This window comes from Neofelis nebulosa, chromosome 2, assembly GCF_028018385.1.
Source record: "Neofelis nebulosa isolate mNeoNeb1 chromosome 2, mNeoNeb1.pri, whole genome shotgun sequence".
Lineage (NCBI taxonomy): Eukaryota > Metazoa > Chordata > Mammalia > Carnivora > Felidae > Neofelis > Neofelis nebulosa.
In genome coordinates this window covers 117,054,560-117,075,742 of record NC_080783.1, presented here as the reverse complement: position 1 = coordinate 117,075,742, position 21,183 = coordinate 117,054,560, and the positions used below count along the sequence as shown (strand labels likewise).

Sequence of the window (21,183 nt, the reverse complement as noted above, 5' to 3'; positions counted from 1 at the left end):
TGTCAGTTTTGTTCATTTTTCCTATTTTTGGAACCCCTAGAACACTGTCCTTAGACTTCCTTAGTGCTTAGATGTCTTTAGTCTTCTCCTCTGTACCCGCTCCCTTGGCAGTCTTCTCCAGGCTCATGGCTTTAAAGTCTCTCTGCTACATACTCCCAAATGTGTATGTCAAGTCCAGAGTTTCTGCCTCAGCACTATCAGTGTTGGGGACCAGATAATTCTTTGTCGTAGTGAACTGTCCTGTGCACGGTGGGATGTTCAGCAACGTCACTAGCCTCTGGATGCCGGAGCGCACCAGTTACGACAACCAAAAATGTTTCCAGACATTGCCGGATATCCCCTGGGGATAAAATGACACCTCTCTGCCCCCCCTTCCCCATTGAGAACCACTGTTTCTAGTCTGAACTTCTTCCCCAAACTCCAGATTTGTATATTCAGCTGTCTACTTGACACTTCGGTTTGAGTGTCTAATTATCCATATGTAACATGATCAAGACCACGCTTCTGATATATCTTTCTAAACCTAATCCTCCCTCAGACTTGCCACCTCAGTTAATTGTATACCATCCTTCTCCGAGTATGCTTAGGCCAAAAACCTGGGTATTTCCTCAACTCCCCTCTTTCTCTCACACCTGCATCCTGATTCATCAGTAAATCTTACAATCCTTTGCTTCCAAGTGTGTCTAGAATCTGACATGCTCTCACTACTACTGCCCTGGTCCATGCCACCATCATTTTCTACCTGGATTGTTACAACTGCCTCACCTTCTCTGTATCACTAGAGTGACCCTGTGAAAATTCGTAATTCAGGGCATGTCACATCTCTGCACAAAAACCTCCGGATGTGAGGTGCCTGAGTGGCTCAGTTGGTTAAGCATCCAACTCTTGATTTTGGCTCAGGTCACCATCTCACCATTCATGAGTTCGAGCCCCACATCGGGCTGTGTGCTGACAGCGTGGAGCCTCCTTAGGAATCTCTCCCCCCCCCCCGCACCCCCTCAAAATAAATAAATAAACAACTTCCAGATGTTTTCTTTCTTACTCAAAGTAAAAATCAAAATCCTTACAGCAAGCTACCAGGCCTCACATGATCTCATCTTCTACTCCCATCCATCTCCTTCTGTCTCCTCTCTCACTACCCAGACTTCCAGCCACACTGGCCTCCTCTCTGTTCCCCAGCACACGCGGCCTTGGTTCCTTTGCACTTGCTCTTTCCCCAGATAATCTTCTCTGTTGCTTCATTCAGGTCATGGCTCAAATGTCAGTTTCTCAGTGAGGCCTTCCTTGACCACAGGATTTAAGATCTCACACCACTAACACCACCTCCACCTCTCTTTCAAACCTGCTTTATTTTTCCCCATTGCGCTTTCTTTATCTGACATACCCCAGACCACTGTATCCTGCTTACAAGAATAAACTCTGAAGCCAGATTGCCTAGGTTTGTATCCCAACTCTGTCACTCTCAAGATGTAGGACCTAGGCTTCTCTGTACCTCAGTTGCTTTGTAAAGTGGGATAGTTTTTATCTCATCAGAACAGAACCTCACCTACAGTGTTAGGAGTTCACCATGATTATTTTTGTTGTGTTATTATTATTGTATTTTACTTATTAACTTCCTTTGTCTTCCCCTTCCCTTATTGGAATGTAAATTACATGAGAGAACTTTTTTACTTTGGTTATTGCTATATTCACAGCTTCCACAACAGGGCCTGGCACATAGTAGGCACTTAACAAATATTTGCTAATCAAATTGTCCTCTGGAAAGAGTAATGGGGAAGAGATGAATCCAGGAAGACCTGAGCTCTATGTGTACCATTTAAAACTTTTACCAAAAGAATGTGTTCGTGTATTGTGTCCTCAAAAAGCTTATAGACTTCAGTGGAAAAAAGACATGTAGACAAATGAATTCCTAGAGGATTGATAATATGAGAGTTGAGTTGTAAAAGATGCATAGTTCAGATAAAGTATGACACAGATGGGCAGTCCTCCAGGCAGAGGGAATAGAATGTGCAAAAGCAAAGAGGTACAAGATATCAGAGCAGCGCTGAGCGCCATAAGCAGTGGAAAATGAGAAGACTTTTCAGTGTTCTGGGCTATTAAATGCTCCGTCACATCCTTCTCTCTGACCCACTCCTATATTCCAGCATCTCTAGTGTTTGGCTGTAATTAGAAGATTATTACTCCATTAAGGCAAACATTTCACGTTTTTTTCTCATTATTTTCCAGAAAGTCTTTTTCTAGGTTCCTGCTTCCCATAAATTCCATTCATTTTGTTTCATTATTCCCCTTCACATTTGTTTCTAGCTTCCTTTGGTGTCTTTGGTTTTCTTATTATTAAGGAACTCATATAGGGGCAACCTGGTGGCTCAGTCATTTGAGCTTGATTTCAGCTCAGGTCATGGGATCGAGCCCCGCATCAGGTTCCAGGCTGAGTGTGGAAGCTTGCTTAAGAGTCTCTCTCTCTCTCTCTCTCTCCCGCTGCCCCTCTCCCCTACTCATGCTCTCTCTCTGTCTCTCTCTCTCAAAAGAAAAAGAAAAAAAAATCCCATATAATTTCTACCTGTGGAATATAGTGAAAAAAGAGGAAGATGTAGGTGATAGACAGTCTTGCTATGTAGCTTTAAGAACACAGTTGTTCAACGAAATTACTTTAGTAATGAAAATCTAAAGTCCTGTAAGTGATAGTCTCTAGTTCCTTACCAAAGACTAGAAAGTGAAGAAACTCTTCTCAATGTGCAATGCAAGCCTTTCTTGAGGTTCACTTTAAAATCGGGGCCTTTTACTGCCCACCTTGCTTCTTGCCATAGAGTTGGGAATCATGACAGCACAAACCAAGACGAGCAGTAGCATTAACCTCCTGGGTTAGCTTCTGGAACCATCTTTGTTTATATCTTGTCTCACATTGAGTTGTGACTGTATCTGTCTCAGGCAGTCCCTTAAAGGTAAGAATCCTAACAAGTGATCCTTTGTACACCCAGCTCAACACCTACCTCATAACGGATGCTCAGTAAAACACTTGTTAAATTGAATTGAACTGAGCTGAATTGAATTAGATTATAGTACCACAGGAGAAGGGGACTTTTTAGTTTGCTTTGTAAGCGAAATTGATTTAAAACAAAGCTAGGAAAGAAAAATCCTTCTTTTGTTGTTTTTCATAAACATAGTCTAAATTTGGGGTATAGATACCAATATGTTCACCGCCCATAATTTTTTAAGCATTCCACAGTGACTCATCAAAGTCCTCAAATAGATACTTTTTAAAAGTTACAATGGCCCTAGGAAATAAAATTAGACTTGGCAAATATAAATAGTATTTTCTCTTTGCAGTCAAAAATGTGGGGTCTTATTGATACGCAGAGGAGGAACATTAAGTATAATTTCAGTTAAGTTACTTCTTTTCTTTGCACCAGTAGCAGAGTCTGAAGGGAAGCAAATAAAGGTCACCGCTGAATTCCCGTAGGGTTTCCCAGCAGGTTTGTTTCATTCTTAACCATCACTGACCAAAGACTTCTTGTGCTGTCTTTCAAGAAAGCAGTGCTACTTCGTTTCCTGACACTTGTTTTCTGTCCTCCACGTGTCTCCAGTCCTACTGGCCAGAAAACCAGGCCAGACAGATGTGCCCATATTTCAGTAGCGGAATAAATGAATTTAGCTTCTACTCCTTTCCCTCTACTTCATCTTTTTTTTTTTCTTTTGCAAAGGAGTTTTCATTTAAATCCTCCAAGTGCCAAATCTGCCAGGTCTAAAACTGCAAAACAGTAGTAATAATAAGGGACCTGGCCATCACCCCTCCAACCCTCTGCTACAGGTCTGTCTCCTGAGCGTGAGTGTGGCACTTAAAAATACCGCCCCCAGAGCTCCTATATCACAGCAAAGGCTCTTTTGCCAACAGGAGCCATTCAAATGAATTCACTTATTCAGTATACCTTTATTGGGTCCCTGCTAGAAGTCAGCATCTGTGCTGAGTGAGTGCTGGAGATCCACCTTGGAGATCGAAGAACTCTCAGACCCACCCTAAGCACCTCACAGTCTAGTGTGACAGAAATAACTGAGGAGTACCTACGGAATAATCATACAGAGCTAAAATAGCACCAGAAAATGATTAGAGCCGTGGGAGGGATCCGTCCAGCATGGAGGAGTTTGAGAAGGCTTCACAGAAAAGGTGGCTTTTAATCCTTAGCCTTAAAGGATTTCATCAGGGGCGCCTGGGTGGCTCAGTCAGTTGAGTGTGCGACTTCAGCTGAGGTCATGATCTCATGGTTCGTGGGTTTGAGCCCCGCATCAGGCTCTGTGCTGACAGCTCGGAGCCTGGAGCCTGCTTCAGATTCTGTGTCTCCCTCTCTCTCTGCCCCTCCCCCACTAGTGCTCTGTCTCTCTCTTTCCCTCTCTCAAAAATAAACAAACATTAAAAAAATATATACAGGATTTCGTCAGACAGAGAAGGGCTGTCTAGCATTTTGGACACAGGACCTAAGAGCAAACAGGTGGGAACGCACATGAGGTGTTTAGGGGACAGCAAGTGTTGGGGCGCTCCCGGGGCTGCAGGGTGGGAAGTGGAGTCAGATGAGCAAGGGAACAATCCAGTGGCAGTAAATGTGGGCCCGAGGGCACAGGTTCCAGAGCCTGGGTTTGAGTCACAGCTAAGCCACTTACTGGCTGTGGTGACCTTGGAAAATCACTTCACCTCTCCATAGCTTGATTTTGTCATCTTTTAAATAAGGATAATAGTGTCTATTTCACACATATGTACACATGCACATATGGCTTAAAACAGTTCTCAGAACACAATAAATACAAGTATGAGTTATTGCAAGGACACATTGTGAAGGGCCTCAAGTTTTAACTTGTGCATCATTCTGTAAGCAAAAGAAAGGTCTTCAAGTGGAAGAGGCAAAAATATGCAATAGGGGGGCGCCTGGGTGGCGCAGTCGGTTAAGCGTCCGACTTCAGCCAGGTCACGATCTCACGGTCCGTGAGTTCGAGCCCCGCGTCAGGCTCTGGGCTGATGGCTCAGAGCCTGGAGCCTGTTTCCGATTCTGTGTCTCCCTCTCTCTCTGTCCCTCCCCCGTTCATGCTCTGTCTCTCTCTGTCCCAAAAATAAAATAAAAACGTGGGAAAAAAAATTAAAAAAAAAAAATATGCAATAGGATATCGTCTGTATTTTAGAAAATGAATTCTAGTGCCACTTTGCAGAGGACACTGGCTGAGGAGGAGACTGAAGGGACACAGTCCAAGTTCTGAAGCCATGTCGAGAGTACAGATAAGAGGTGCTCGATGGAACGTGGTTCTCAGTTAATACAGTAGCCTTGCGCTTAAAACTCCTGGGTTCCTAACTAGAAATTTCAAACGGGAAGTTTTAGCCTTACCAGATCTTGCAGATTTAGTGCTAAAAAACCCCATGAGAACCCTGGGGAGGAGCACAGAGGGAGGGCTCTCCTAGCCCGGATGTCTGAGTGCCCCGCACACCAGGCCAGTAATCCTTGCATACTCTTCACGATCTCCTTCATCCAGTCACAAGTCACAGGCAAGATCTTCTATTTTGGAGATGCTTTTCCTTTTCCCCCTTTGAGTAACCTCAAGTCTACCGGTCAGTTTCCTAGAGGAAGTTCTGGCTTCCGGACTGCACAGCAGAAGCAAGGAGAGCTCTCAAGTTACAGCGAGGTCCACAAGCAGACGGTGAACCTGAACCGGCGCGGGGAGAGGAGGCGCAGGGTGAGGAGGCCGGTGCAGCTCGCCCTCAACCTCCCTGCAGGCTTTCCCCACCGGCCGCAGGTGTTGGAGGAGAGCCTTGGGTTTCACGCTTGTCCTTATAACCCACCTCCAGGTAGCCTGCTCACTCCTGAACTGTAGGCACAGACACCCACACTCCCAGGGACAAGTTGAGAAGAACTCTGTGCCGGTCCTGACCCACCTTTCCTGTGGTTTCCTTATCAAATAAACAGATATATTCCTTGTATTTGACAGCACAATCACTTTGGTTTCTGATGAATTTTGTTGGGATCTCACTTGAGAAAAGGGTTATCAGAGCTCAGAGGGGTTTAAAAAGTAAACCATTTGATGCACACGCTACACATCCTCCCTTCTCTTGACGCCTTTTACTTTTCATTAACCACATTCCTGCACACCTCATTTTTGAAAACTCATCATATTTCTGTAGAAAGCCATCCAAAAATTGTTCCTACACTGCAATTTTCTGTGGCACTGAGAAACCATGTATGACTACAATAAAAATCCATTTTGTGAAAAGATACAAGTTTTTATTTCTTTGGGGTTAATGGGGTTTATGGGAATTCGCAAGATGAGGCATGAGTTGGCTTTACACCAAACAGAGAGAAGGCATCACTTCTATCCAGAGGATATTTAAACTATGTCAACACTCAGGCGATTAAGTATCCAGGTCTTGGCTTTGGCTCAGGTCATGATCTCACAGTTTGTGGGTTCACGCCCCACATCGGGCTCTTGCGCTGACAGTGCGGACCCTGTTTGGGATTCTCTCTCCCCTCTCTCTCTGCCCCTCCCCCGCACACATGCTCTGTTTCTCTCTCTAAATAAATAAATTTCAAAAAATTAATGTCAAGGCAGATGATAAGTTCTGGTGTCAATTTCAGTTCTCTTGAAAGCAGTGGAAGCTGATGTCACTAATGCCAGATTACAGCATCCTCAGATCATGGCAAAAACACAGCACAATCCCTCTCTGGGTCTCTGTAGACCCTTTATATGTTTTTTAACCTTTCTTTCATGTGGAACCGAAAATATTCTCTAGCCTCAGATACCCTAGGCTCAAATCTGTCACAATTATCAGACTTTGGGGATGATATATAAATGTAAATATAAATATAAATATACATATACATATGATATATATGTAAAAGTGATCAACTACCTCATAGGATCGTCAGGATTAGATGAGATAATACATATAAAGCACTTAGAACATTGTAAACACTAAATGAAATTTGACTACAAATAGGACAGTAAGACTGATTCCTATCTCCAACTTGGGGCTACAAAATCACTACATAAAAAGTTTGGATTCCTGTCAACCCTCCCACTGCACTAATCAGGACTCAAGAAATAAAAGGGAAAATAAAGGTCATTCCATCCATCCCCCTTTTCCCATTCCTCCTCCCCCCTTTTCGCCATTGTTTCTTTAACTTCCAGTCATGTGAAGCCCTAAGGCTTTTGGCCGTAGTATAGCTCAGAGCTAGGTCTTACTTCTCTTTTCTTTTTTTTTTTTTTTTTTTTTTTTTTTTTTTTTTTTTTTTGGTGGGTCACTTTAGGTACTTTTTTCTACTTTTCCAATTTTTATAATCCTAAAAAAGGGAGATAGCCTTCACTTGGGGAGACAGTATTTTATTTTTTATTTTTTATTTTTTTAAATTTACATCCAAGTTAGTTAGCATATAGTGCAACAGTGATTTCAAGAGTCGATTCCTTAGTGCCCCTTACCCATTTAGCCCATCCCCCCTCCCACAATCCCTCCAGCAACCCTCTGTTTGTTCTCCAAATTTAAGAGTCTTAGGTTTTGTTCCCCTCCCTGTTTTTATATTATTTTTGCTTCCCTTCCCTTGTGTTCATCTGTTCTGTGTCTTAAAGTCCTCCTATGAGTGAAGTCATATGACATTTGGGGAAGACAGTATTTTAAATGCAGCAAGTTACACAGTCTTTTCAAATAAACAGAACCCTCCCTCCAAGCAGGAAGACCTGTGCTTCCTTTCCTCGAGGCAAGATAACTCTTTGGAATAAGAAGAGTAAGAACGGAGACTTTTCTTAGACCATTGCCCTGAGTAATTTGCCCGCTTCCATTCTGCTACCCAGCTGACAATGCCAAGTCTAAGAAAAGAGCCTTACAGGGGCTCCTGGGCGGCTCAGTTGGTTAACCGTCTGCCTTTGGCTCAGGTCATGATATCTCTCTCTCAAAAATAAATAAATAAACAATTTTTTAAAAAGAGAGAAAGAGACAGAGCCTTAACTTCAGGATGTTTGATGCCAGAAGTTGGCATTTCTTTTTTTTTTTTTTTTTAATGTTTATTTTTGAGAGAGAGAGTGCAAGCAGGGAAGGGGCAGAGAGAGAGGGAGACACAGAATCCAAAGCAGGCTCCAGGCTCTGAGCTGTCAGCACAGAGCCTGACGCGGGGCTGGAACCCACGAACTGCAAGATCATGACCTGAGCCCAAGTCAGACGCTTAACCAACTGAGCCACCCAGGCGCCCCTGGTATTTATTGAGGATGAAAGACTTAAATTTTTATTTAAGATTTACAGAGCTGATCACATTATTAGTGGCCTTTCATTTTTACCCTTTAAAAAACAGCATTTTAGTTAAAGTCTCATGTGCTTTTGATGCCCTCTCCTCCACAGATTGAAATGCCCTAGTCAAATGTCCCAGTTACTCTACAAAAGACGAGGCGCTGCTTTTAGACGAACAATTTTTTGGATGACAGTTTTTGCCCAGTAAACTTGCAGGCAGCAACTCACAAATCCTCACTGGTGAGAGCTCCTTTCTTCCTCCCTCAAGTGGACTCGCTTATAAAACAGTCAACCGAAGCCTGGGTGGCTCAGTCCATTAAGCATCCGACTTCAGCTCAGGTCATGATCTAATGGTTCGTGAGTTTGATCCCCACATTAGGTTCCTGTCTGACAGTGCAGACCTTGCTTGGGACACTCTCTCTCTCTCTCTCTCTCTGCCCCTACCCACACTTTCTCTCTCCCTCTCTCAAAATAAATGAACTTAAAAAAAAAAGTCAACTGAAGAATAAAAACTGGCAGTTGTATCTTATCCATGGTGATGCTGTTAGTGGGGTAACCCCATCACAGGTCCTCCCAGTATCTTATCTCCAAAAAGAGAAATTAACGTATTTTTGTGGTTTATGTGTATGGCAGTGTCAAGCTCACTGAAGACACAGCGCTATGAAAATGTGCAAAAGAGCCCATAAGTTCTCACTCTGAGATTTCTCACTTAAGAACTGGTCTTTGGAAACAGTCCTAAGTCATAGATCCCAATTCAGGTGCCATGAGGATCACCTGGTGGGAGAGAAGTCAGTTGGAGAATAGGCCCCGGAAGAGTATGGCACAGGGGAAGAGGTGTGCGTAATAGGACCAGGGGAGACAAAACTGTGGGAAGGCAGGGGCAGGATAACATGAGGCAGTACAGCAGTGCAGGTTAGTGGCGGGGGGAGAAGCCCAGAGATTTATGTAACATCTTAAGGAGCAAATAGGCAAGAAAGGTTCTCCAGCCCACATGCATCTGTTCTGGAATCTGAAAATTACTTTGGAGGGTTTTGATTTCCGAGCAGTCCCTCTGCCTGATGTTCCACAAGGCTCCAGCACCTGCCTGATGCCACACACAAGGACCCCACTACCGTGCATAGAGAAGACACTCAAATATTTGTTGACTAAAAGGAGGGGAAAGAAGGAAGATGGGGCAAGTCATGAATTACATGTTTCCCATACACCAGAATCTATTTAAACTCTGAATTCAGACTGCTCTGATCTATCTGGCCAGCAAGCCCTCAAAAGATCATGCAGGCTAGTATGCTGGGACATTTTGCTTCCTCATTGTGAAGACACCCCTGGATTTTCTTATTCTTGAGAAATACAGATGGTGGGAAGGGGAGAGGGGCTGTGTGTGTATATGGTGTGGTGTGTGTGTGTACAAAGCCTAAACGGTAGGCTGGAGTCTGAAAACCTGGATTCTAATCCATTTAGCCAGTAACGTGCTGGGTAAACTTGGGCAAGCCGATTGATTCGCCGAGCAGTTTACTCATTTTCCAAGTGGGAATAATATTTATTCTACATACCTCACAAGGTGGCACTAAAGATTTAAAGAAATGATGTACAAGAGCATTTTGCAAGGGTAAATTTCTTTATCAGCCTAAAATAGAGGAATTAATTAGTATGGTAAATGAAAAGAGGTTAAGAGGAATATTGTTGGATTAGGAGGAAAGGAGGGTGCCAGAAAAAGAGAGAAGCCCCTGTTCATTTGACAGATGCCAGAAAAAGCTGAGCCCACCCCATTCCTCAAACCACAAAATTGGCCAATACTTCCTTTTATCTGGAGACATCTCCAGAAAAAAGAGTTCTTCCTTTTCCCTGCTCCTGTGTGCCGGGGATTCGTATTCATTTAGTGGTTATTGCGTGTCTACCATACGCCAGGAGATGTGTCTGCTTGCTGTTATTCAATAATTGACCCTAGAGGGCAACACTTGCATATTTTCATAGGACTTTCACAGGTCACCTCTGATAGTCCCCTTTGCTTGTTGATGGAAGTGGTGGTTCATCCCTCACCTTTTAATACATGGAGGCACAGAGGCCTAAAGAAATTCGGTCACGACCTAAGGCCACAAAGTGGTGATGATGAAACTAGTGCCCAAACCTGGGTCTCCTGACTCGCCCCCTCCCCTTAAATATGTATGGGGGGGGGGGCGAGTGGGGAGGAATGAAGTTACTAAGATGTTGGTCTGTAAGCTCTGAAGCAGATCTGGTGTAGGAGGCATCAGCAGCCATTCCCCCAGTCATCAGAGCATCTTCTGGGCATTGAGCCCTTCCCTCCACTGGACTCTGATGGGATGTTTACATGTCAGTGAGGCGGGAAGAGATACCCAGGGTCGTAGGAAGTTTAAGCCTCCCCTGGAGCTTACATTTAAAGCCACATGATATTCTGGACAATGGCTTTGGAGACAGAGAAATCTCCTGCCAGGAATTAGCATGTGTGTCTGCACATCCCTGAGCCATCCTGAGTCTCACTTTTCTCTGTGTGCAATGGAGATCATTCTATCCACTTCATCCTTAGGCTCAAAGAAGGCCCGAGGCTTTGTAAACGGGCAGAATTGTGCATTAGTATTAATTCCACTCTCAACGCGTCCCCCTACACATCGACACCCCCATGCTCCCGGAACGTAAAACTTTTCCCCAACGTCTGACCTACCCAGGCCACTATCTCTGCCACCTAAGGAGCGTGAATTCCAGATGCCAGTTCCCGCTCTTGTTTTTGTTTTCTGTTTGGGAGGGAGCCAATCTCGATCTGGGTTATCTCGGTCTTCCTAAACCTCTCCCTATTATCCGCTCCGGCTGCCTCCGCGGTCTGTCCGGGCAGGTCCGGCGGGGTGGGGGGTGCGGGTGGGGGTCTCCCGGGCCCCACCTCTCGCTCGGGCCGCAGGTGCGAGCGTGGGTCCCGCGCCCCCCCTTCCCCGGGGAGCCGCTCTCCGGTTGGGTTTGGGTCCGTCTTCTTCACCCTCAGCGAGTCAGAAACAAAGGAGGGGGGGTGGGGGAGCGCACCATCTCCGGCTCCGCGATTCGCCCTTTATTCTGAACTCGCAACGTCAGCGGGCCGGCGGATGGAACGGCAGGGCGCGGGCCGGGCCGGGGAGCAGGCGGCGGGGGCGCGCGGGGGCCCGGGCCGCGTGGGCGCCGGGATGGAGGGCGCCGGGGGGCGGGGAGCGGGCGTGCGTGTGTGTGCGAGTGCGAGGGAGGCCGGCCTCTAGTGTAACCGGAGCTACAAAGAAGGGGAGCGTCCGGGAGAGGGAGGGCGGAGCGGCGGCGGCGCCGGGGGCAGCTCCGCCAGCCGCCCCTTCCCCCGCGCCCGCGCCCACCCGGAACGATGAAGAAGAACAATTCCGCCAAGAGGGTGAGTGCGCCCGCGCCCGCCACCCACCGCCCCGAGGGCCCCAGCCCCGCCGCCCCGGGGGCTTCCGTGCGGGGACTCGGCTCGGGGGCGCGGACTTGGCTCACTTTCCTCCCGCCGCCCCCCCCCCCCCACGGCGCCCCCTCCCCCGGGCTCCCGGCCGCCGCCTGCGTGTGCTCTGCGGCGGCGAGGAGACAATGAGAGAGAAAATGAAACGCCGTTTCTCCCGGCGTGGCGGGGCCCGAGGCTGCAGGCGGGGGCGGGGGGCCCGGCGGCGATCCCGAGGCTGCCCTCCACCCAGGCTGGGCCCTGGCCCCCCGCTCTCGCACTTGGAGTTGTTTATCTGGGGGACGAGGGAGGGCGGCCGTGGGGGAGAGAGTTGCCCCGAGCGCAGACCTGCCGAGAAGTGGGGAGCGAACGTTGGGCGCCCTGAGTCCAGCCTGGGGAGGGGGTGGGGGGAGGGGGCGGTCGCGGGAAAGAAGGGGCGAGGGGAGCCGAGGGGGGTCGCGAGGGACGGAACGAGAGGAGGGAAAAGCGATAGCCCCCTAACCGGACGGTTCTGCTCTCGCCCGGGGGCAGGGGCCTCAGGATGGAAACCATCCGTCCGCACCTCCGGAGAAGGTCGGCTGGGTCCGGAAATTCTGCGGGAAAGGGATTTTCAGGGAGATTTGGAAAAACCGCTATGTGGTGCTGAAGGGGGACCAGCTGTACATCTCTGAGAAGGAGGTAGGTGCCCTTTACCACCTCTGTCCCCGTTTTCTCATATTCCCCGTTTTGTCCCTCCACAGGGGACTTCCCTATCTCCGTCCTCCCCCTGCCCTCAACCCCCATTTTGTTCCAAAAGCAAGCTCAGCAATTCGGTTGGTCTCTACCCCCATCAGATCTGCAGAGAGAGGTCACCCCTTCTCTAGAAGACCCGGGTTGGAATTCGAAGTTGAGTGTGCATCTTATTTAATGAATTTTCTTTGCAAACACCTTTCTGGCAATGACAATAACCCCCCTCGCAAGAGGTCCCAAAAGTTCTAAGTGTCCCCTGTTGCCCCGTACCCCGTCCTGGCAGCTGGCTGAAGGTAGGATTTTTTTTTCTTTGCTACTGCTGCTGAAAAACTCTATTCAGCTTCTCCTCCACCCCTTCCTGTCCCCCCCAACCCTAAGCCAGCTAGCCTCCTCTTTTCCTGTCTCTAGAAGGAAGGTCTACGCAGGTCATCTCACCAGTGCAGCTGTCCCAGTCACAGAAAACATGCACAGCCCTGGGTCATCCTCACATGACCTCAGGTAGAGTATCTGTGAGTGTAGTTGTTTCTGTTGAAGCCAAGGTTACTAGCCAGTATGCTTCCTAATCCATTTAAAGAAAAAAAAAAGGCAAGGAACGTATTCTCCACCATTCCCAACTTCCCCCATTTGTATCAGAAAGGAGACAAATGGAGTCACGAACTCTTGTAAGTCTCTGCAGAGTTAAAATGAAGCCCACAGTCCACATTCGGAACCTGAGCCCAGATCATTGAATCCAGACTCTTTTTTTTTTTTTTTTTTTTTTCGTTTTTTATTTATTTTTGGGACAGAGAGAGACAGAGCAGGAACGGGGGAGGGGCAGAGAGAGAGGGAGACACAGAATCGGAAACAGGCTCCAGGCTCCGAGCCATCAGCCCAGAGCCTGACGCGGGGCTCGAACTCACGGACCGGACCGCGAGATCGTGACCTGGCTGAAGTCGGACGCTTAACCGACTGCGCCACCCAGGCGCCCCCAGACTCTTTTTTATCTCTATAATTCGAGAGACCCGTACCACTTGAGAAACTGAATTGCCCCTCCATGAGTTAGAAGTCATTCCAGCCCCTACCTTCTGAGACTGTGTCAGCATAGCCTGGGAGACTGTCCCCTGCGCCCCTAGTAGGATGGGCCCCTCTTCCCCCAATCCCGTGTTCCCTAACCCCCGGAGGCTCCTGGGAGTCCACCCTGAGTTCTAACCTCTTCTGCTTTCTGCAGACTATATTTAGGTAAATAAATCCTTTTATGGTATTGAAACAGCCACACGCGCAGTCCTAGAGAAAGTATTCATCCGAACAGAACATCTACCTAGGCAAGTAGGGAAGAACAAAGCTGTGTCAGGGCCAGAGAGAGACATCCCCTTCAGGGTGTTTCAGCCTTACTGTTTACACTAAGCCAGGAACTTGGTGATGGAGGGAGGTGAGAGAAGAATTTGATTGCAGGATTTATTTTTAAGGGCCACTTCTACCCAATCCCAAATCCTATAGAAGGTTTTTCCATAATTGGCTGGCTTTCCAGTTTAAAAAATAATACTAAGAAGCAAGTGTCAAAGTGTATCTCTTGTCTTCCTCAAACTTCATAATGGCAGGAAACTCTGGTGAGCAGTCAGAGAGAACTTCCTACACGTCAGAGGGGAACCATGAGAACAGTGAAAGGGGTAGAAGAAGACATTTTTTTTTCTTGTTTATGTTCGTCCCAAGAACAGAGTCTGGGGGGCAAAAGAGCATACTTGTTTCATGTGTGTGGAGGAAGGAGTACGGAGACAGGGGGAAGGATGGAATGACCTCAGCCTCCCATGCCTGGTGTCCTGTGAGTCAGGAGCATCTGACTGGTCACGGGGCCCACTGCTCCTGCTGAGAAAGGCACAGGAGAAGTGGGAACCAGCCTACTGTCACCTCTCTTCTTGGGAGCCCGTCCGTGCCACGACGGGCCTGGGCTGAGGGTGAAGCTGACCCAGGATTCTAGGCTCTATTCTGTCCACTTCCCATAAGCTCCGGAGCTAAGAGATTCAAGATTTGTGTTTGAAATGCAAAGTATAATGTTTGTAACCTATGTGTTAGTGCAAAAATATTCTTAACCCTCTCCTCTTGATTTTTCAGTGGTCTTTTTTTTTTCGTTACTTATCATAAAGGCAGGATCTCCCACAACTGCCTGCACCAAGGAAATCCTTCTGTATTTGTTATTAATCATTTTCCTCATTCTCAAAGGGCACCTTATGATCATGGGGTTGATGTAGAGCAACAGGAACTAGATCTTCGGGAGGTCTCATGGTAGAGGAGACTGGGTTCAGGGCATCTGTTTTGGCAAGGGAAAATCCCTTTCTGCAGGCTCCGGGGAAAAGAAAGGTTCACTCTGGAAGATGGGAAATTATAAATGAGGCTTTGGGAACTTGACGGAGGAAAAACCGTACAGCAGAGAACAAGGGCCTTGGAGTTACCCATCTTCCCTGGGAACCCCTGCCCTGTCAGGGCCCGACCCCTGTCACTGTCCCCTGCTTCCTGGAGCTCCTTGTCAGCTGTGTTCCTGCCCTTCCCTTCTCCCCTTCCTGTAAGGGAAACAGAACAAGTAACTCTCCTTCCCTGGTTGCATATACACACCCAGCACTTTCCTCTCCAGGGCTTCTGGTCTCTGCTGATAGCCTCCAATCTGAGGAGGGAGGGCAGGTGACCTGATGCATCACCCTGCCTCCCTGCCCCGTGTTTCTGGGAATTGTTCTCGGATCCCCTTGCTGACATCTTCCTCACTTCCATCCACAATCCTCCCAGGCCTCTGGTCACTTCCCGGCCCAAAGCCAGGGAGCCCTGGGAAAGGGACAGCCCTGTGCCAGGGCAAACAGACAGATATACGAGCAGTCACTGACCCGAATGAGGCTGTGCAATTAGCCCCCCTCCTCTGCATCAGCCGCTGGGCCTGCAGCAAGTCTTAAAACAGACTTTGGGGCTCCTGGATGGGCCAGTCAGTTAAGTGTCCCAACTCTTGATTTTAGCTCAGGCCATGATCTCACGATTCATAAGTTTGAGGCCCAAGTCGGGCTCCTGTGCTGGCAGCTCAGGGCCTGCGTTGAAAATCTCTCTCTCCCTCTCTCTCTCTGCCCCTCCCCTGCTCACTTGCTGTCTCTCAAAATAAATAAACATTTTTTTTAATAATGAAAAAATAAAACAGACCTTGGCAGAAATGTTACTGGAATTTGTGGCACTCTGCAAAGGCTAGTTGGGTCAGAGGATATGGATAGGATTGTGGTCTCTGATTAGACCTTCCGCAAGAGAGTTCAGAGCCAAATGCTGGCTACAGCTGCTAAGGGTAGAACCAGGGTGCCAGATAGATACCACATGCAGGAAAGGCTACGTTTAGACACAAGAACTGCCCGGCAGTAAGGGGGTTAGGCTCTCAAATTGGAACCATGGCAAGAAGTAGCAGAATACAAGTCTGAAATTTTGTCCTCCAGGGACAGTATAAGTGCATCTTTGTCTAGAGAGAGGTAGAGGATTGTTTTTTAATGTCTTATTTACTTAATTTGAGAGAGAGAGAGTGTGTGCGCACATAAGCAGAGGAAAGGGGCAGAGAGAGAGGGAGACAGAGAATCAGAAGCAGGCCCCAGGCTCCGAGCTGGCAGCACAGAGCTCAGCAACTATGAGATCATGACCTGAGCCGAAATCAGACGCTTAACCGACTGAGCCACCCAGGTGCCCAGAGGTGGATGATTTAAATGGCTTTTGAGGCCTGCAGGGGCTAGGTTGGGTTGCCAGAGTACCTTGGAGGGAAGAAGGAGGGTTAACTACAGGTGTATTTTTCAGCATGTCTGAACAAACTGAACACAGGGGAACGCTGTTTCTGTGGTGCTGAAGCTCCTGAAAGGAATGAGGTGAATGACTCTAGAATAGTGTAGATCTGAGGAAGGAGTCAGGTCAGGTACTAAAGCAGCAGTGCAAATGTTTAATAAGATGGGGGCGCCCAGAGGCGGCCTTTGCCTCCAGACATGCCCTGATGCCGGCCCTGCTGGTCTCTCCTCCCTCTGGATGATCAGCATCCACGTCTATCCAGGTCTTGCTTTCTTCAGGATGATAGGATTAACCTACTAGCCGTCTAAGCCGTGTCTTGAAGGACAAAACAGGGTCAGAGTGACATCGTGGGGCTCCGGAAACAAGTAGCTTAGCTGAAGAGAGTGCCGATAAGGGGTTTAAACGGAAGCCCGCCTGAGGAGTCAGGGCAAGGCCTGCGAGCGGGCCTTGGGTAGGACAGCCCCCCTGTCCTGTCATCCCTCCCTTCTCCTCAGGCTTCTGCTTCCCAAGTTAGGGCTAAACTAACACTCTGGGGGAGGCACCAAGTAATTTTCTCCTCAGCACCTCCCCTCTAACCCTCCCCTAGGTAAAAGATGAGAAAAATATTCAAGAGGTATTTGACCTGAGTGACTATGAGAAGTGCGAAGAGCTCCGGAAATCCAAGAGCAGGAGCAAGAAAAATCATAGCAAGTTTACTCTTGCCCACTCCAAGCAGCCTGGCAACACGGTATGTCCCGTATGTTCCGCCCCGGGAACCTCAGCCCGCTTGTGTGTAGGGGGCAGGGGAGAAACCCTTCCCTCTGCGGGTTCTCCCTCTCCACTCCAGGTTCAGAGGCTGGACTTGCTCTCCTGCCAACTTTTGTTATTTAACTCCAGAATATCCTGACCATTTCCTTCCCTCCGGGCAAGCCAGCCTTTAAACTGTCCGACCACAAAGATCATATCTCTCTCTCCTCTCATTCTCTCTCTCTCTCTTTCTCTCTCACACAGACGCACACATGCATGCATGCACACACGCACACGCATACATCTCTTGGGAGAAAATCACTTTTCCCTGTACCCTGATGGGTGGTTGAAGTTCTGAATCTAGTTTCTCTTGTCTGAGGGACCTCAGGGAAGTTCCTGTTACATTCTGTTTACTCAGATCTTTAAAGATCTTTACTTTGGTACATGTCCTTTACCGAACCTCCTCTCATTCTCTCCAGCACCATATTAGTATCCATTACCCTTCTTAACTCTTCCCTGGTCATTTCTAAAGCAACCTCTAAGCTGTGGCCCCTTCTAGGAAGAAAGGCTGGTTTCCTTAGGTTATGGATGACTCCAGAAGCAGAAGGCCTCTCCTTCTAGGAGCTGGGTCTGAGGGAACAAGACAGTAACTTCTTCACTGTCATAGTGAGGCACCAACCGCAAAGCCCTGGCTGAACCACGAATGTCTCCCCCACAGGCTCCCAGCCTCATCTTCCTGGCAGTTAGTCCAGAAGAGAAGGAATTGTGGATCAATGCCCTCAACTCCGCTATCACCCGAGCCAAGAACCGTATCTTGGATGAGGTCAGGGGGCTCATCCGGAGGGGAGGAACACCGGCGCAGAGGCAGTAATTGTGACTCACTAAAGGGGGAGATTACAGGGCGGCCCCCCCTTACATGTTTCCCCCCACCAGCTACACTTCTTTAGCTCCCTTTAAAAACCCCATTCTCCTACCTTCTAAGTCCCTCTGCCACAACTCCTCTTTCCCTGCTTTGTGATGCATGGGGCCAGCCCCAGAGGCCCCGCATGTGCGGTAAATGCCTTGCCCTTGGATCTTCTCAGAAGCAGTTAATGGGGTGGGTTTATTTCCCAGTCCAGGCAGGTGCAGGCCTCAGGGGCTGCTGGGTCAGGACAGAGTCTCTGAAGAGCACCCATGACTCACAGTGCATCTCTTCAGGTCACCGTCGAGGAAGACAGCTATCTCGCCCACCCCACTCGAGACAGGGCAAAAATCCAACACTCCCGCCGCCCCCCAACGCGGGGACACCTAATGGCCGTGGTACGTAAGATTGTAAGAAAGTAAAAGTTGTGGAAGGGCCGGTTCCACATCTATGTCAGACATGATGGTACCTGAGACCGCCCACCAGAGGCATTTGTGGTACCAAGGTCAAAGGCTGGGGCAGTCCCTCTACCCGTCCCCCTGCCTGATTCCTCCATATCAAAAATATTTAGCACCTTGTGAGTTCAAAAGTCCTTGCCCTCATTTCATCCTTTGTGGGGAAATGAGATATACCCACAAGGAAAGTGAAGGAGTAGAAGAGGTGAATGCTGTTCCAGGGAATGTAAGCGACCCCGCAGCGGCTGGCTATTCTGGCCGGTGACAGCATTAAGCACTGCAGTCGTCTCCAGGAGGAAGGCTCACTGTGAACCACTGTAACACACAAAGTGTGGTTCCTTTCCCTGTCCGAGCCTTCGGTCTCTAGGGAGAGAGCCAGCCGGGTACAGTAGAACCGGGCAGAACTGGGTTGGGGCCTAGCTTTGCGCTTTGCTCTCTCTGTGTGATTCCCTGAAGCTGCACGTCACTGCCCTTAAAGCGGGACGGTAATCGTGCCCGCCTTGAAGGGTCGCTGTGAGGAAGGATTGAAGCAATTTATGTATCAATCCACATGAGGTACCGAACACCCCTGTCAGTTTTTTATTACAGTATTCTGGAAATAGAACAAGTTTTGTTTTAAGGCAAGGGGCTCAGGGTTGTCAGGAGCAGAAGCGGTTGAGGTGTGTGGCTCTGAGGGTACAGGTGGAGGAGGACAGTTACTTGCTGTATGGAGTATCCTGAGTGTGTCAGACCCAGTTCGATGCTTAGAGTCCACTAGACAGAGGAGAAAGACACTCTTCAGGAAACTCATAGTAAAGCGGAGAATAGGGGAAACCAACAGAAGCTACTTTAGATCACAGAAAAATGAGAGAAAGGTTCAAACCACCATCAAAGGAGTAAGAAAAAGTAAAAAAGCCCAAGGGCTTGGTGAGGATGGCGTGCTTCTCATTCAGGGAAGGCACGTTGAGGAGGGAAGTGACCAGTTTGCGTCTCTCTCCCAGTCAGTCCCGAAGGGCCCACTGCTGGCAATTCTTCCCCTTCATTCCCGCCCTCTCCCCTCCAGGCTTCCACCTCTACCTCGGATGGGATGCTGACCTTGGACCTGATCCAGGAGGAAGACCCTTCTCCCGAGGAACCCACCTCTTGTGCCGAGAGCTTCCGGGTTGACCTGGACAAGTCTGTAGCCCCGCTGGCAGGCAGCCGGCGGAGAGCAGACTCTGACCGTATCCAGCCCTCCTCAGACCGAGCAAGCGGCCTGCCCCGAGCTTGGGACAAGCCAGACAGAGGGGCCACCTACACCCCCCAGGCACCCAAGAAGTTGACCCCCACGGAGAAAGGCCGCTGCGCTTCCTTGGAGGAGATCCTGTCTCAGCGGGACGCCGCCCCCGCCCGCACCCCCCAGCTGCGGGCCGAGGACCCCCCAGCCTTCATTCCATCCCTTCCGGGGCAGCTGTCCCGGATCCAGGACCTGGTAGCCAGGAAACTGGAGAAGACTCAGGAGCTGCTGGCAGAGGTTCAGGGACTGGGAGATGGAAAGCGAAAGGCCAAGGACCCCCCTCGGTCCCCTCCCGATTCAGAGTCCGAGCAGAGGCTGCTGGAGACCGAGCGGCTGCTTGGAGAGGCCTCGTCCAATTGGAGCCAGGCGAAGAGGGTGCTGCAGGAGGTCAGGGAGCTGAGGGACCTGTACAGACAGATGGACCTTCAGGCCCCCAGCCCCCACCTCACACCAGGCACTCAGCACAGTCAGTACCGCAAGAGCTTGATGTAAAGGCAAGGGGACGGTGGCCGGGACTTGGGGGGTGCACAGACTCATCTCCGAGTGTTGCAGGATAAAGCTTTTTTATTTACCTCAGTTGAAAAAAAGAAACTTGTTGCGCATGCTGATGCCCAGTCCTCTTCCCACCCTCCTTCCCTTCCCTGTCCCTGTCTCTCAGACACCTAAATTGCCTCAGGGTTGAGGAGGTGACCCCTACAGCAATGCTAAAAAGCTTTCACCTAGAGGAGAGATAGAGGGGGATACGGGCATAGTCTGGCCATCCACACACACCACCCCTCTGAGGCATGGCGGGGAATGCCTGCTCCCGAGGACATGTGTAAGCTCCTGAGTTTGGGGGAAGGGTTTTTCTCCTATGTCCCATTCCCAGTTTTCTATCAGAGGGTGGCATGTCAGCTACCCAGCTCTAGCCCTAGGGATAGGGAAGCCATTGCCACCTGTGTGTGCACACAGAAGTGACATCTGCCCCAGCCCTGATCAGGGTGTGTGGGATCCCGCCAGACACCAGCTTCTTGCCTCATAGCCTCTGAATGACACTGAGCTGTCTGGATCTCTTGCCGGGTTTCTCCTTTTAATCTCCCACAGCCTTCCCACTACTGACTCAAAGATCCAATGCTGGGCAGATGGCATTGGTTCGGCCCTTTGGTGAGGGGGGCCCAGTGCAGGGGAACTAGGGACAGCTGACCCCACAGAAGAACCCCACTAAGAATGAAACTGATTTGCAATGCGAGCTGGGCAGGATTGAGGGGAAAACCAAAAGCATGCCCGTGTTCCTCTTTTTGGCCAAGCTAGGGCTTCTGTAGCCTCTCCCTCTCCTTCCTCAAACCTGTCTTCCAACACTCAAGCCCCAACTTCGGCAAAACATCTTTATGCTCATGCCACCACCCTCCTGGCCAGGCCCCCCTGCATTCTTAATGGTAGATTCCACACGCTCCTTGTATTTTGTTTGCTTCTTTCCTTTGAAGTCCCTAAGATCAAGTTAGCAACAGTGACTGGGTCCAGAGAAGACTTGGGAAGGCAAGAGTGGTTTTTGACAAGAAGGGGACAGAGCTTCATGGATCAAGTAGAGGGGTTAGAAACCACTTTGAAGTATATGTGCCCCTTGCTAGCCTCTCTTCCCTACATCTCCTCTGGCCTCCAAGACCTAGAGCCTCTCTGGGGGTGAGAAGGAAGACGGGGTAA

General features: G+C 49.1%; 2 protein-coding genes across 3 annotated transcripts in view; both read left to right on the top strand.

Moving 5' to 3' along the window:
* VPS45 (vacuolar protein sorting 45 homolog) overlaps nucleotides 1-6,253 on the top strand; it is a 67,478-nt gene extending 61,225 nt beyond the window's left edge. Inside the window, exon 15 of one of the 2 annotated variants that reach the window (XM_058715943.1) lies at nucleotides 5,571-6,253. In XM_058715943.1, the coding sequence (XP_058571926.1) occupies nucleotides 5,571-5,850 (280 nt within the window). In that variant the 3' untranslated portion in view covers nucleotides 5,851-6,253. The remainder of the gene's footprint in view (nucleotides 1-5,570) is intronic. The other variant, XM_058715944.1, reaches the window with a different exon arrangement.
* Nucleotides 6,254-11,349: 5,096 nt separating this feature from the next.
* PLEKHO1 (pleckstrin homology domain containing O1) lies at nucleotides 11,350-20,079 on the top strand. Its single transcript, XM_058715948.1, has 6 exons — nucleotides 11,350-11,624; nucleotides 12,201-12,347; nucleotides 16,753-16,893; nucleotides 17,611-17,715; nucleotides 18,090-18,191; nucleotides 19,291-20,079. Exons 1-6 carry the CDS (start codon nucleotides 11,598-11,600, stop codon nucleotides 19,993-19,995), a joined length of 1,227 nt encoding a protein of 408 aa, XP_058571931.1. The 5' UTR covers nucleotides 11,350-11,597; the 3' UTR covers nucleotides 19,996-20,079.
* The last annotated feature ends 1,104 nt before the right edge of the window (nucleotides 20,080-21,183 follow it).

Bases quoted from the DNA above. Each gene is read 5' to 3' on its own strand.
- PLEKHO1 (XM_058715948.1), top strand. From the start codon at position 11,598: ATGAAGAAGAACAATTCCGCCAAGAGG. The intron at 11,625-12,200 runs GTGAGTGCGCCC...GCCCGGGGGCAG, and splicing joins AGAACAATTCCGCCAAGAGG to GGGCCTCAGGATGGAAACCA. The intron at 12,348-16,752 runs GTAGGTGCCCTT...ACCCTCCCCTAG, and splicing joins TGTACATCTCTGAGAAGGAG to GTAAAAGATGAGAAAAATAT.